The sequence below is a fragment of the Drosophila subpulchrella genome, chromosome 2L, assembly GCF_014743375.2.
Source record: "Drosophila subpulchrella strain 33 F10 #4 breed RU33 chromosome 2L, RU_Dsub_v1.1 Primary Assembly, whole genome shotgun sequence".
Lineage (NCBI taxonomy): Eukaryota > Metazoa > Arthropoda > Insecta > Diptera > Drosophilidae > Drosophila > Drosophila subpulchrella.
Genome location: NC_050610.1, coordinates 22,232,812 through 22,249,516, shown reverse-complemented (window position 1 = coordinate 22,249,516; position 16,705 = coordinate 22,232,812). Strand labels below are relative to the sequence as shown.

The following is a 16,705-nucleotide window of genomic DNA, read 5'->3' as shown; positions in this document are numbered from 1 at the left end:
CAGCTTGACGTGACCTGGCTTCGCTGTGGGAAAATGGAAAAACCTGACCGAAGGCAGCTTCCATCTTCAACAGCTTACACTTCAATTAAGTTTTCCCTTGGACGGCCATTTGCCGCAGAGCTGACTTCTTCGCCTGCAATTTGGCAGCAATTATTGAAGCTTTGCCAATGGCAGGAGTCAGGTCAAAGGGTCATCGGCAGGGGGCGGGGGATGACTGGACAGCTTTGTCTACAATATAAATAAATTGCAGCCGAAGCCAGCGGGTACATGGGAAAATTTGCACTTGAGGATGGCATAAGTTAGATATACTTGGCCCCTTTTTGCCACAGTATTTTCCATAATTATGCATGTATTACTATGTCATTCAAGGGGGGAGTGGGGGGCAAAAGTGGGTCAAGTACTTAATAGTTAAACCCCCTCGGGCGACCAGCCATTTAGGGCTAATTTTGTTTTCAAGTGAAATATACTCCTGCGTCTCGCATATTAAACAAGTAGGCACAGTGGATTAAACGGAACAAAAAATTATGAACATGTCAAAAGATAATTTAAGAATTGTATTTAAGCTTACCAAATATTTCTTGCCATATAAATACATATGTAAAAAATAATTTATAGAATTTATTTAAGATGTAATATAAAAACAAGTCTTTGGTTTGTGGCATATACATAATAACTCCTCTTTAAATCATATACAAATTCATTTTTTTACATAAATGATACATTAACATAATATGAATAATAATATCTCCCAATTAAGTTCCTTCACTTCCCCACTGTTCTTAAACCGTGTTTTATATACCCATTCGTATGCATAAACAACACAAAATATAAATATGACCCAAGCTGCGAGTGTGTTGACAGCCAAAGAGAACAAGGCGACATTTTTCTCCTTTTTTCATTTTTTATTCTTAAGAGGGGAGTATATCTCGTACATTATGCAAATTATTTGCACGAGTTTTCAATTTTGGTAAAATGCTTTGGGGCCTTATTAAGGCTCATCGCAGAGAAAGAGTGCAGCAGGCAGGCCAAGGCAATCTTTCCTTTTCAGGAAACATGATTAAAATCGTATTTTGGAGCCCTGCGATAGGGGTTTTCCCCTATTCTCCAGAGATCGTGACTCACATGATTATCCTTGCTTCAAGCAAACTCAAATTGAGTTATGCCTCAGAGAACTCTATATACATATAAGCTTGTAAACTGGGATTAGAAACAACCCTCCGTCCATTTCATATTGCTTTGATAACAACACTTCTCTGGGGATAGTTGCAGGCCATTTTGCAGTCTCTAGTAAACACTGCCAGCAACTTATTCACTTCTTGTTTTTCCCTAGAAAGTAAACTGCGGCCAAGGGATACGGATGATCCCGATCCCCTCGTCCTTGTTTGTCCGTGTCTGTATGGCCAAGTTCGTCCAGACTTTTGGCCTTTTCAGCAGCCAAATGAGCCACTGACAGCAAACGGAAAAATTTCCCTCACTGCCTGTGGATTTTCCCGTCAAGTTGGAAACATTGCTCGTCCGCCGCAAAAATAACAAAATTGTGTGCGGTCAACTTCAAGGATTTTCCAGGCTTTCCCAGCCGAGAAGTTCTCTGTTGGTCGGTCATTACTAAAGCGTTAGGAAGCAGCAAAGTTGTGGGCCCAGAACTTGGCCAGATACAAGAGCAGATTTTAATGATGTGGCTGGGATGTGTTTTTCAAAAACTTTGCAAATTAATATTCCCCGAAAAATGTTAGCCCATGCTAGTTTTAATTATAAGGAAACTACCATCGGGGGCATCTTAAAAATTACTACGATCTTGAAATCATTAACAAAAGTGTCGAAAAGTAGGCAACAATAAATTCTACTTTTTCTATTGCATACTTTTAGACATCTTCATCATTTTATAAAGCAAAACACGAGCATTCTTTTTTTTAAACAGGCTTACATTTAATTGCTAGAATACATTTTTTCGTTCGACTTTTTTTTTACAAATATTTTTGAGAAGATTTATATATATATGTATATGTAGATTGACCTTTAATCTTCCCTTCCGAAGCACTCTCCGCTTAATCCTCTCTACCAATACCTTTTAATGTCTTGCAACCAATACAAAGTAAATGCATTTTAAGCAGATTACTGGCGACTCAATTGCCCTTAATCCTTTTTGGGCAGCAGGCAATTGGATTTAATTGCCTGTACGACAACAATACCCATTATGAGCAGGGAGAATTACGCAAGGACGATAACCATAACCACGTAAGCGCATCCACATCTCACGTGTCGCCGTCAACGGAGCCACGTAATCGCTCCGAACAACTGCCTATCAATCGGGGAGGGGGGCGGGGGGCGTGGCATCTACACTCCAGACATCCGGGTGGCAAAAAATTAATATGGCTGGCATATGGTGTACACGATTTTAATGGTCGACATGACGAGGAACAGGCAACATCGGGCGACTAACAATAGACACGACAGGCGACTGGAGAAGCGGCAGCAGATGTCGGATGAAGTGCCACTCCCACTTCCCCAGCCGCCCCCCAATAATGTCCTAATGTTCCATCAACATGTGCTCTTATTACCGGTAATATACCAGAAAGTTGGGTAATGGCTGCAGCATCATTGTATGCTACCTTAAAGAAATGGAGAAAAATTTCAAATGCTTTGGAAAATTAAGATACATATAATAAAATAACCCTTTAAATATAAATCTATCTTTGAATTTGCTATATTTAAAAAGAATTATATTTTGCATATCTTTATAAACGATTTTTTAAGTACATAAATCAAGTCAAAGGAAGCAATAAAACAGTCAATGACAAATTTATACATCTGATTAAAATTTTTGCTATTAAATATTATGGGTTTATAATCGTTTTTATGGCCTTACAAATTAATGTTTTATTTTTAAATATGTCTCGTGAATTAATAATAAAATTATATTGCGATTATTTTAATATAGTATTAAATATGTATATAAGAAAACTTATTTAAACTATTCTTATTAAATATTATGATTTTTTGATCGTTTTAACGTCTAGGAAAATGAATGATTTTTAAATATTTCTAGTTATTTAATAATAAAATATATACTAAGATTATAATAATTTAATCTTAAATTCCAAAAATTTATTAGTTCCCCTGCTTTTGACAATTTAAGTCAAAAGTTCTGGGCATTTAAGTCTGAACCCCCATACATTACGCATACGCACTGTGTACGCCATTAACGGCCATTTCACATTTCCTGCTATCGAATTTCCGGTCGGGGAGTTTCCCGAAACCAAACCACACCAAACCAAAACAATCCCAACCATTGGAGATGCTCACGTTCATGTTGATTGCACAAAGCCCTCGGCAAAGGCAGTTTACAAGAAACAAATTAATGTTTTTTTCCTTGGCCCAATGATTACGGCGATAAGTTCGGTTCTTTTTTTACACTGCCTCCAAGTTGTTTTTCCTGGCAGATGAAAAGTAAACAGGCGGCGGAAAATGTTTGGCGCGTGTCTGCCGCCAAAATTGCCGGAAATTTGTTTGAGCTTTAAATTACAAATCATTATCGATGGGCATTATAAATTTGGCCAGCCCAAAAGAGGAACCACGAGGCGATTTCCTAATGCCAACGGCACTTGTAAAATCACTTTGAATAATATTGCATTTGGGTTGGGGCCTATTTCTGTTTGCCTTCGAGTTTGTCCTCTCTTTGAGCAGATTAATTTCCGGCATTTACACTTAATTCCCCCCAGTTTCTGGCTAAGACCGGCCTCGACTATCGATGCAATCAGCTAAGGACCAATTTACCAACATGTCAACGTGGACGGACGGGAATCGAAGTAACCGCAGTTGGGGATTGCGGGGAAATTGTGCTCTGGAGGAAAGCTTTAGATTTGCACACATTACCACTCAATCTTCATATACCCAGTGTCTGTGATATGCAGGATTTAGGGCCCATCCCCAATCTCCCTTTGGCCAGCTAAGTTCTTTTCGCAGGACCTCGGCATGCACATGATGTCCACATGGCCGCAAAGATTTATTTACAATTGTGTTGAGACATAATTCCTTTTGATCGATTGTGGGACCCTCGCTTCCAAGGACTCTGGATGTGGATGTGGATGGGGATGTGGAGCTTTTGTGGTCAGTTGTAAGTGATGATTCTTTTGGCCCCTTGCGTCCCTTTTTGTCTTGGCTGCATTTCGTTGGGCGCCGTTTTTGCTGCAGGGCGAAAGTCGAACAGAAAGGCAGAGAAAGTCGAGTGAAGGCAGAATTATTTGCGCAATTTATGTGGCTTTGATTTCATTGGCAAGATGTACGGTCCGGGCGAGAGCAATTTATGGTAACTTGATAATTTGTGTTAGCATTTGCCAACAGTTCAAAGGAATCGGATTCTGGGACTGGATGCAATTTATTTGCCGGACATGTGGCACTACTGCCAAATGACATTAGAATAAGGAAATTGCAATCGAGTGCTACGATATGGGGGGCCAAAAATGGAATTCAAATTAGGAACATACAGAGAATCCATCCGGGGATTATTTGCTCATGCATGCAATATGCTCTTCAATTACTTTTCTGGCCACACAGAAAAACAAAGGATTGTTATTCCCCTGGGATATGAGTTATAGATCTTTTTTCCTATGAAAACAAGATGGGAATTTGGATTTTTATACACAGAAAAAAATAAACATACGATTCAATTTACTCTGTGTGAGAGCAACACAGCAATATTCAAAACTATCCAAGCAAAAATTAGGATGGCGAATACTGAATTTCATCAATATGATCATTATATCCCATCACTTTTTTGTATCTGTGTAAGCAACATCTCGAGTGAATGATTGGCATGCCCTGTGTGATGCAACTATAAATTCCTGCTGCTCAACCCTATCTGCACTCTCTGCAATTGAAAAGCAGTTGGTGGAACCTCCTCATTCAACAAAAATGTGCACTTAACACATGGCAGAGGCTGCATTGAGCATTGCTGCCCCATTCTTGGGTAATGCACATAAATCCTTAGAGTGCGCACTTAACTCCTTTTTATGCTGCGACAAAGTACATTTACTAATGACCAAGTCAAACAATGGCCACGGCCAAGATGCAGAGGGGAGTCCTGGCAGTCCTGGTAGTCCTGGTAGTCCTTCTAGCAGTAAACTGGGACTGACTTCAGCGGGCCGAGGCGGCAGGAGGATTGCCCCGCGAAGTAGCAATTTACGCGCTCAAGACGGCGGCAAGCGGCAAGATGGTGACAAAGCACGCAAAACGGAACAGCAATTCGTTCTTGGGATAGGGGGAAAAGTGGGGTTGGAAAATTGTCAGAAGGCTTGGGGAAAATCCACAGGAAAATTCTGGGAGGGCAAGTGGGCTCCAAGCTCCAAGTGTCGGCAGCGGCTGCATGTTAATTGCTGCTGCGACGGCAGCAACAACTGCAAACACTGGGAAAGCGTGTCTAAATAGCGTAAATTCACACAGACACACACCTCCACACCCAGGGAAAACGGAAAATCTAGCTGCGTATTGTGTGTGGAAATTGAAAAGCAAGTTGGAATACTGCCAGGATATGCAGGACATTTTCCGCACCCTATTTGCTATATAACTGGCTGATTAGCGACTCTTAAGATTTGAGTAATTGTTTAAAGTTGGGGCTATAATTGACAGATTTATTAATATACAATGCAATAAATTATGCAATGTATAAATTAATAATGTATGTTTATTTAAGAACACGTTAAATATTTGAATATTTAATATTTACTTCAATTCTTTTGACTGTTTTAAAATTACTTATAAAGGTGTCTAAAAGTATGCAACAATAAATTTTATAACCGAACGAAAATTCTTAATTTCATTGCATGCTTTTAGGCACCCATTTAAATTATTTCAAATCATTAGTCACTGCTAAGGCTTTTCCCATTCCTTTGTTACCTCTACAACTGTAAGTAAATAACCTTTTATAATCGTTTGTTGACCTGACATATGTACCTTTTGAAAGTTCATAAACGGTTTTCAGTTTATGTGCTAAGCTGATCTATAGTCGCATAGCGTGCACCACCTCAGGACTTATAGAGCGTATTACCCGACACTAGGTGTCACTCGTTAGCCTGCTAATCCACGACAGTCTGCGCTCAACAGGATATCAAGCGGAAAAGGACAAAGAGCGTTGCATACGCACAGGCTGAAAATGCAAATTTCCCTTTTGGCTGGCAGTTTAAAATGTTGATGAAGTAATTAGTTTAATATGCGAAATGCCCCTGACGGTGCGGTGTGTGTGTGTGTGTGTGGGCGAGGGCGTGGAGGTTTTAAGGAGGCGTGGCACATAGGAAAGTGTAATTGAAAATACTCACAGTTCTGAACGAACAGGGACAAGGGCAAAGTCGGAGCTTGGGCATTGTGAAACTTTTTCCATTTATTAAATTTGCCACACGAACAGAGCTGCGAGTTCTAGCAAGGGAACTCTATGTGGGCAATGTTTAATTATTTGTGCAGCACATGAAATTAAAGCGGCTACAAATTGTTCAAGCCCATTCCGGTTATCAGCCACCCACAAGTTTTTCAATTAAGATTGTGAACTTTGGAGTACTTTTGCCCTCAGTTCTTAATATTGCAATAATTTTTTTTCATTTTCATTTTAATTCTGGTATATTTTGGTAATTTCCTTTCGAAATTTAAAACGGGAACAACTCTGCCCCCTAAAAGCCAAGCAAAAGTTTTCCCTTTTGAGGCAAAGTTGCCAGTTTGTTGTCAGTTGTCAGAAGTGTATTTTCCTCGAACTTGTTCAAAATATTATACATTTTGATTTACACTAAGGCCATTGACACAAAATCACAATTTGGCTGCCTTTTCAGCCGCTTTTTGGTTTGAATTACTTGTTGTTCGAGTTAAAAAGTAATTCAATTAGCAACCATCTTTAAGATAATTCGTTTTTTGTGTTTTCCCCAATGAGTCTGATAAACTTTAACAAGTACGAGGATTATGTGGATAGCTTCATAACCATAAAGGACATTCGCTACTTGGGCAGTAAAAAGGTCCAGAGGAAGTTGATCCAGAATGCCTGCGGAAAAAGCTGCCTGGGCAGCCTGCTTACTCGCGAACAATTCCACCAGCGAAAGGCCAAGGAGTTAATCCTGCTGAGACCACGGGGAATATGTGGATCCCAACTTTTCGGCGACTATTTGAACAACAACGACGAAGTCCTCAAGCAGTTTGCCATTCGGGAGAAGAAACTGGTTGAGAAACAAATGTCGGTAAGGCAAAATTAAAGTGTCATTAATAAATGGGTAAAATTTTAAAATAAAGGCAGTATGACATTTGATTTTTGACTTGACATTTTGAAGAAAATAAGGGGCTACAAATTAACATTTTATAAGGTTAGAAATTTAATAATTTGTAGGTTGTCAAAACTTTTAAAAAGAGATACACTCAGTTAGTCACAATTCAAGAAAGTTTCATAAGGCCTTAATTAGCAGTCCAAAGCAATGTAGTATGGAAATGCGTTCTCTAGACATAACGAATATCTTGTACTTGTTTATGCGCCTTCTATAGATTAATTTATTAACCTTGAAAAAAAATAGAATACACTCGAAATTCCTTAACTGGAACCACTATCCGCCTCCAAAAAGTTGAGTTATACAAGTCATTTTATACCATCCATGGCCAAAAAGCTAATTCGATTTATAGGATCTTTGAGCTATGGAAGTTCTAATTGCGAAAGTTTAACTGTTGTACAATTAATTTCGATTTTTCATGAATATTTACCTATTTAACCCCTTAGACCATTGTCTACCTGGTGATGCGCTCGAAGAAGGGTCTGGAGATCTCCAGCTTCCTCGACCTGGAGCAGAGTCTTCGGGAGTCGCGATGCCAAAGCTCACCGGATTATGTGGACTGGCGTGGCATTTTTGAGGGCCGGAAGAAGTTAAGGCCATCGCGGAACCACCTGAGCTACTTTGATTGGTACCAGAACCGAGTGTCCTACAAGAACAGTGATAACTTCAGGGTGGCAAACAAAAGGGCCCACAGCCTGTTGATAATCCATGTGGGCGATCACAAAATGTTCTGCGTAAATGCCACCTGCGATTGCGAATACACAAAAAATGTAAGCCGCGAAACGTATTTCTCGCCCACTTATGGATATGTCATATTCTTTGACCACATAATCAGGCGCATTAATTAGCGAGGGCTTTAAAATGTCAATAATACGTAATCGGGTATAAATGGAAAATAAAATAAAATGAGAATATTGTCCTCGAGGGCGCGTTTGTTGTTGACAGTTTACGTAAATTGCTTTTCATATCTTATCAATTCTGGTCTGACGTGGCCGCAGTACTTGATGGACATTTCGAGGTCCTTCCGCCCGGCAAGTCCTCCATCCATCAGGGAGCCGGAAATTACCCGAGCTTTATGCCATTTTGTTGAGTTTATCGCAGTCGGAGGACTTCAATTGCATAAATCTATTAACTGAAGGCCCCCACTTGGCCAATATGTTGCTTTTGTTTGCCCATTTGCCAGTGTTTGCCAAATGCTTTGTGTCGGTCAGCTTATGACGCTTTGTTAATTTAGCTAACTGTGTGTATATTTAATTGGCCCTGCCATTCATGCAAATTAACTTGGCCAAGATTTACTTAAGAGTGCAAGCAGACTCTCGGATAGTTTGCTTTTGCCAGGGTAAATAGCAATTTAAAGTTGTTTTTATTTAGTCAAATAGGAATTGTCAGTTAATTAAGAGTAGGCTTGTATGCAATGTATATACTTTAATAACCTCTATGGACTTTTCACTCTTAATGTCCGTTGTTGCTAAGTTACCTGTGCAGTTGCGAGAGCAAAACTAAATAAATAATGAATGTGTGTTAAATTATGATTTAAATGCCAACTGCAATGGCACTGCAATTTAATTTGCATATACAATTAGCTGTTAATTTATAACCTGCACTCTCCACTGAGCCTTGGCTTAAATACGCCCAGAAACAATTCAATTAAAACAAACATCAAGAGCTGCAGCCTCAGCTGCATTTGTCTTTGCAGGTGAGTTCGCAGGTGCAAATGGAGTGTCCTGGGCTCGTAGCCCAGGATAACTAATATTCAGCCCACTGGCACGAGAGTCCAAATAAATATTTGCTCGGCTTTCCCGTAGTCAAGTCCACAGAGCAGAGCCACTCTTTCGGTTCGGTTCCATTCCGTTCAGTAACCAAGTGCCCAAGTAACTTGGGTCTATGTGTCTTTGTTCTCCATTAAGATATGGCAAATTTGTTGCCCCCAAAAACATTCACAAACAGAAGGATAGAAATTCCCTTCGGCTGGAATTGAGATTGCATTTTACGGGCTAAATAAATTTCATACGATATAAACCAGCAATTTACTGCCAGACTGCATTTTCAAGACCAAATGCCGTCGCTTTTCTCCTCTGGCCCATACATTTTGATTAACGAAAAGAGGAAAACGACAAATTTACAGATGAAAAGCATGGAAAATTTATTAGATTTTCTTCACCGTGTTTTTCGGTGTGTTTTGACAAATTTTATTGACGAACATTGAGCTCAGAGCCAGCCAATCAGTCGTAAATAATTTGGCCTATCGACCAAAATAGTCAAGTGGTTTTCATTTGATATTTCGAAATCCAATGTATAAATTATGAATAAATATAAAGTCTGCTTGTGGCCAATTTAATTGGCCAAATGGCAAACAATAATGCAAATGAATAATTTAAATGCCTGTGGAATTGATGTCAGAAAGCTCATGGTTATTTAAATGAAAGTGTGCAGTGCCAAATAGCCAAGAGAGTATCAAGGAAGGAAGGATATCTTCAGATTCACTTATAATGGGAAATGCAAATATACATACTATTGAGTAGAAATAATTTTCCCAACTAGGTTATTTTGGTACATAATTTAAAAATACTCATTATCTGGCGAAAATAAATATTAGATACTTATTTCAGAGTGCCTAATGAATATGTAGATCCTGTCTGTGTTGACTTGCTGTCAATTTGATTGGATTTATGCCTGACCTGTGGGTCACACAAGCCCACAAATAATTTATGAGCTGACCCACCCAAAAGGACGCCTGCCGGGCCATATGTTTCATTTGTTATTGCTGCCTCGACACAAAGAATATAATATTTCATAAGGTCGTAAGCTGTCGCAAAAGATGCCTAATAAATAATTTAGGCACTCAAGATTGGACATCTGGCGGAGTTACGTGTCGTGCACGAGCAAAACCCTTTCAGTCCCCGAAAATAAATACATAAAATGCCGCCGTAAAGAAAACATCATCGTGCCGGAAGTTGCGAAAATAAACTGGGGGCTGAGTGAAAGGCATATTAAATTAAGCTGCATGCCGCAAATGCCAAAAGGTCCTTTGAAAGAGTCCCGCAGTCCTAGCCAAAACAACAATCATAAAATGTGACCAATAATGAAAATAATGAAGGAATGAATTAAATTAATTAAATGAAATGTTGCGCAGCAAATGAAATTTTTGTTCCACTTTCTGTCTGCCGCCAGTTGCTTTTCGCGGTATTTTTCCCGTCATAATAAAGAAAGCAAAAAGTTTGTGAAAAACGTGGCACAAACTTTTGCTAAATTAAAGCAGAGAAAGTTTCTTAAAAAGGTGAAGCAAACAGATAAATTCAGAATAAATGTTCAAGCAATAATAAAATAAGCACACAGCACACATAATAAAAAGCAAATATTTGTCAGACATTAAAAATGTTATATTTCAGCCAAAAAAATAGGAATTTTGACCACCATTGGGCGAAATAATATTAGAATAAGGAATGCCATACACCGTTGAACTCGAAATAAAATAAATCCATAATTGGGCTACCAAAAGGTATAAAATTCTTCTAGAAAAATCATAAAATAAAATGAAGTTACAATAAAAAAATATATCTTAGGAATGCCTTTTAAAAATATTACCCATTCTACATGTAAGCATTAACAAGCAATTGTTAAATTTTATAAAAAAGGTGAAGTTTTCATTTAAATTCTTAAAACTGAAACAAGATAATAAAATAAATAGTAAGAGAACCTAGTCCATATTTAGGAAAATGTAGCTCTATATTTTGTTGATACTAAAGTAAAACAAATTATAGCTCCAAATATTTCCATAATATAATATATATATATAAAAGAATACAAAATTCTTTTTAAAAATCATCAAATATAATAGTATAACATTCAATAAGAGTTGTAAAGAGTGCTTTTGGAAAATATTACCCATACGACATGTAAGCACTCGCCAGCAACTGTGCAACTTCGCTTTAAAGTTCTGATTCAATTGGCAAAACTTGCCAGCAGCAAGAATGGCATGCCAAACAAGGCAAATTTATGGGCCAAACAAAAGCTTATAAACCACAAATCAAAATGCAATACAATGCGCCAAAGCAGCAACAACAATTACCAGCACGTATCAAGTTAAAAGCAATTGTGAATTTTCTAACTGAAGTCATATTGTCTATACATTTATCAAATGTCTGTCTGCCTGTATGTGTTTTGGCGGATGCCATAAATAAAACTCACCCAAAAGATAGACATGAAAAGAGGAAGAGTCTTGAGTCGGAAATTGTTTCGCAACGTGGGAAATGTTTGATTTATGTCTGTTTTGCCAGTGACCTCCTGTGGGATCCAATGCGATCCTACACACAAAAAAATTCCATGGATATAACATAACATAATTGTAATAAAAAGCTAACTAATATTAAAAATAGTGAAGAGTAATTTAATGTTGCTTTGGTTACTATTTAACCATTCGATGAATTGGAAACATTTAATAATTAAATTGTTAAGTTTTACATACAAGTTTTTCTGTGTGTCCTATGATATCCCATGGGAGTTGGAAAAACACACAGAGCAGTTGTAAAATGTGTAATTGATGATGTGGCAGAAAGGACATAAAAAGGAAAACAGAATACGTCAGGGCTTACAGGCTTCCTTCTAAATATGGTATTAATGCCTGGATTTTGTTGACATTTTCGACAAAACATCTACAAACTGCGGCAGTAAAGTGAACAAACTCCCCAGCCAGAACCCCCAGCATGATAAGTGCATTTTGGAGTGCAGGACACGAAGAGCGTGACAACATGCAAAATGGAGCCAGCGGGTTGGGGGGTGGGCCAAAGGCGATGGCGACAGGACAGGACAGGCAACTAAGCCAAACGGAAACGGAAACTGCATGCAAAAGAATGAAGAAGAGCGGGAGAGATAGGAAATGTAATGTTGACCATTTGGCAAGCAGCACGAAAAGTCATTTTGTTCAACGAAAATAAGAAAGGATACGACACGGAACACCTTGCTTGTTATCCTGGCAAATATTTTTCACCCGACACAAAAGCATATTATCTTAGGGGGGTGGGCGAAGTGGACGAAAAATTCCCATTTGAAGCTTAACAAATTGATTTTTTAGTTGGAATTCCTGCCCCACAGTTGCCTCGTTGCATGACAGTTGCTCATAGCAGTGCTGAACACATTTTCCCCGAGTGATATATGTGTATGCAACCTTTGGTGGCACAGTCTTCATTGCTTAATGCACTGGAAACTTAAAACCCTCCCAACCTCCTCTGGGTCCTCGAAGCACTGTTTGCTCTACACTTTTCGGGGCATAAATAAATTTTCATTAATTTATGTGCCGGCGAGGACGCTCAACGGCATTCTCATAATGTGCGGCATAAGTTTGTGCCCCAAAAAAAAAAAAGGAAGATGAAGAGGTTTTTCGAGGGAGGTTCATTGGTGGTTGCACAGCAAACATTATGGCCACGCCGAAGAGTGCATCCTGGGCGCCTAGAGCCTTGAGTCCCGAAAAGACGGCGGATATTAAGATGAATCTTTCGCCTGATATACAGCCAACTTTGGAATAGCTAATGAAGCCGGCAAAAGCCATGAAAAGCCCGAAAGAGCCGCAGAACCAACAAAATATTGCCTTGCATTTTGTGCCGAAAGTTCAAGCCATTTTTGAAACCACAATTACTGTCATTTTCGTACAACTCCCAGTGGAATGTATCAACTTTATTGTTGATTCTGTGCATTTTCCGCTTGAATGCCCTCCCCTGGGTGTTAATTAATTTTTTCATTTGTTAACTTCTATCGCAGACAATCAAATTAAAGCCAACTTACGAATTGCCAAACAGACCGCAGTGGCAGCAACCATAGCGGAGTTACTGCAGTAACAAAAGTAAACAAAACCGAATCAATGGCAGTAAATTTTCCACGGTTTTCAGAAATAACTCACTTTGCGGAACAATTAAGTCCGTCACACCTCGGACAGCGAATAAAACTGTCGGTAAAATACCCAGGAATAAAAATGGAAATCCATGGGTTATATATTCATTCATACCTCTTTTCACTGAAATTGGTTTATTAGTGAGCTTATTTCTTAAATATTGGATATCTTATTCACGATCAATTCTCCGACGCCAATTTATTTATTTTTCCTATGGTGGGTATGAAGCCTAATATAAAGTATACCTCCCGGGTTGCTTCTCCTTCCTTCTTTTCGCCAAAAAGAAATATATATAATCCCGTACCGGGATCATAATAACTTTCTGATACTATATAAATGATTTTCACCTATAAAGAAAACAAACAGAAACGACAAACTAAAATAAAATAGTAAAGTAAAATAAAATAAACAGTAAGCTACACAAAATATACCATCATCTAGTTGTACTCTTAATCATTTACCAAAATTTAAAATTACCTTGGTACATTTTGATACATTGGTTAGAGTTGACATAGAAATAGGGTGTGACTGTGTTATTGTCTTGAATGATTTAAAACCAGATGTAACGACTCTGCAAAAAACTCATAAAACTGTTTGTTTTGAATGACATCTATTGAAATTTCTCACTTTTGAAAGTTTCCAAGCCAGTAATTTGGACCTAAATTCGGAACGCATCGCAGTGTCTTCCCTATTTAGGAAAATTACATCTAAGTCCTCATTTTCAATGTAAGTAGGTTTTTCTTAGGTATATCCGCACTTTAATAATATTAAAAAAATATAAATAATTAAACATTGTTCTATTAGTTGTATAGCAGGCAACTTGATAAGGAGTATAATCAATTGTCGTTGTATTTTAATACACTGACGAGTAAATATTATTTTTATTTTGACTGGCAAAATCATTTATATATATATATTTAATAAAATTTTAATTGAACTGAATATTTATTGAATTTAGTAGATGTTGTTTTCGAATAGGTGATTAAACATTAAGTGATAAGCAGAAAACTGATTTAAGTGCGTGTTGTTCTTGAGTCATTAACAACAGAAAATTGATTTCAGCGCATGTTTGTTATCAGCGATTATCAAAAAACCCAATTTTAGCGGATGCTTTCGAGCAATATACAAAAAAGTAAAAATAAAGATGAGCAAAAAATACTTGCAAAGGTCAAAATTCCAAGTACTGTTCAAATGATAACCCGAACTTTCAAAATCGAATTCGCGGAAATGTACATTCACGGAATCACTCGTATTGACATTTAAGGTCATCAAAGTCAAATTCCATCACAAAAGGTCCATAATCCATATCCGGCCAACAACTTAGCTTTAAAAACAGATGTAGTAGACTCGTAGAAATCACCATCATGAGATTCCAACCAATGAGATCGCACATCCATTATCGCTGCTAGACTTTATATTTTGACGATGAATTTCATACAAAAAGCCTTGTTATGAGCAATCACAAATCAGTTGTTATTCTTCGTCGCTACAGCTAAGATGAAAGCAATTACTTCAATAGTTTTGGGCTCAGTCCTTGTGTTGTCCTTGTTGAAAAATGTAGTAAGTTGAAATTACGTCTATATTTATTTTCACGTATTTTTGTGATGTTCAGTTTTGCTCTCTAGCTTTAAACTTTTTTGTATTTTATTTTACAAAGTTTCATTCTTTTTTTTTTTGTATAGACCTATGCAATAGAACTTAATCTCAACTTACCGGCAATGCCCAATTACCCATCAAATGGCACACTACAGTGTAGTCGAGGATTTCACATCGTGGTTAGAAAGGGTACTTTATTTCATAATGGTAACAGGAACGAAAAAGCATGGTATTGGCCAAAGATGGCGTGTGATTTGGAACAAACATGCGACTTTGAACTTGTACGAGACCAATATAATTATCTGAATTTAGCCCGGACAGAAGCCATTCAACTTACCATTAAATACGATTGTAAACAAGATGACTTTCAAGGAACTTTAAGAAGGATTATACATTATAGAAAAAACCAAAACTGTCCGAATGACTCTTTTCTTCAGAAACACGTTGCTTATTTTAACGATAATAATATCGCCTCTGATACGCAAGCGGCAAAAATGGACAGGGAAGTGATTGCCATGAGCGTCTGTGCTCAAGTCAGACGTTTTAGGGAACGCAACCCAGGAACGCCAATCGACCCATATCTTGGCACAGTGTTTTTAATACATCAAAAAAGTAGGTTTAACCAAGATTTCAAGCCAGATCCACGTGAAAACAGTAAATGTCAACTTACGAACGAGGCTCTTCGCCGTTCATTTAAGTATGACTGTCGGCGAGACGCCAATAAATGGACATGTAATATGAGTAGCAAGGGAAGGGACGTGGCTAAGCATGACAAAAATAATAGCCATTTAGGCTAGGAAGCAAGGTTCGAACCAAAACCGTAACCGTAACCGTAACCGAATTTCCCCCAGACTCCTTGATTGAAAAGCGAACACATCACGAAACACAACACAGTGTACTGCAGTTTTGAGAAAATTTTATAAAAAAAATAATTCAATATAACATGTATACAAAGAAAATAACAATTTTTAGCTTGAAAAGTAATACATATTTTTGCTTGATATATCAATAAATGTTTAACAATCATAAATCTCGCTTTTCTTTCCTTGCTTATTTGACATTTTTTCAGACGTTGAGACATTTCTGCTTTGTCGACCCAATCCCCGCAATATCAGCATGTTTTAATTGATCATCTCCATTATCATCTGCAGACCGTTTTAATATAATCGACAACGTTTTTGTTTTGTTTTTGGGGAAGCTTATCTCTGTGCAATAAGTAGAAAATTATTTTATTCAGACTCCAGTATAATCAAATTTCATCAAGTTTTGAGCGGTTTATACAGTGGTCGGCATAAGTATTTTGACAAAACAAAAGTTAAATATACTCATAATTTGAACTTACTTCTTGTAAACTTTGGCATCAATGGAAATGTAATTTCAATGCCGTTTGAATGATACAATACATTTCTGAACCTATTCAGTACTTATTGAAAAGGACGAATTTGTGTAAACATCTACTTTTAAACTTTTTTCCTCGACTTGAAAACTTAAATTTTTTGATGCAAAAAGTTTCTTCAAACAAAAATAATAGTAACTGCAAAAAAAATTTTTTAAAAATCATTTTGCTTATATTTTTTATGATTTTTTGAAGGTGACAATGTCGGTAAAAATTTGTATGAAAAGGAGAAAAATATGGCTCAAATGCATGTTTTTAAGCATTTTCAAAAAATCATAAAAAATATAAGCAAAATGATTTTTAAAAAATTTTTTTTGCAGTTACTATTATTTTTGTTTGAAGAAACTTTTTGCATCAAAAAATTTAAGTTTTCAAGTCAAGGAAAAAAGTTTTAAAAAAAATTTAAAATTTGATTTACACAAAATCGTTCTTTTCAATAAATACTGAATGGGTTAAGAAATGTATTGTATCATTCAAACGGCATTGAAATTACCTTTCCATTGATGCCTTTAATTTGCAAGAAGTAAATTCAAGTTA

General features: G+C 37.3%; 2 protein-coding genes across 2 annotated transcripts; both read left to right on the top strand.

The window, feature by feature from the left end:
* Positions 1–6,744: 6,744 nt before the first annotated feature.
* On the top strand, positions 6,745–8,196 carry LOC119547728 (cilia- and flagella-associated protein 299). The gene is made up of 2 exons (XM_037854713.1): positions 6,745–7,211; positions 7,739–8,196. The coding sequence occupies exons 1-2, from the start codon at positions 6,906–6,908 to the stop codon at positions 8,138–8,140; spliced, it is 708 nt and encodes a 235-aa protein (XP_037710641.1). The 5' UTR covers positions 6,745–6,905; the 3' UTR covers positions 8,141–8,196.
* A 6,434-nt stretch (positions 8,197–14,630) lies between these two features.
* LOC119547214 lies at positions 14,631–15,746 on the top strand. Its single transcript, XM_037853964.1, has 2 exons — positions 14,631–14,736; positions 14,859–15,746. The coding sequence occupies exons 1-2, from the start codon at positions 14,674–14,676 to the stop codon at positions 15,567–15,569; spliced, it is 774 nt and encodes a 257-aa protein (XP_037709892.1). The 5' UTR covers positions 14,631–14,673; the 3' UTR covers positions 15,570–15,746.
* Positions 15,747–16,705: the final 959 nt, after the last annotated feature.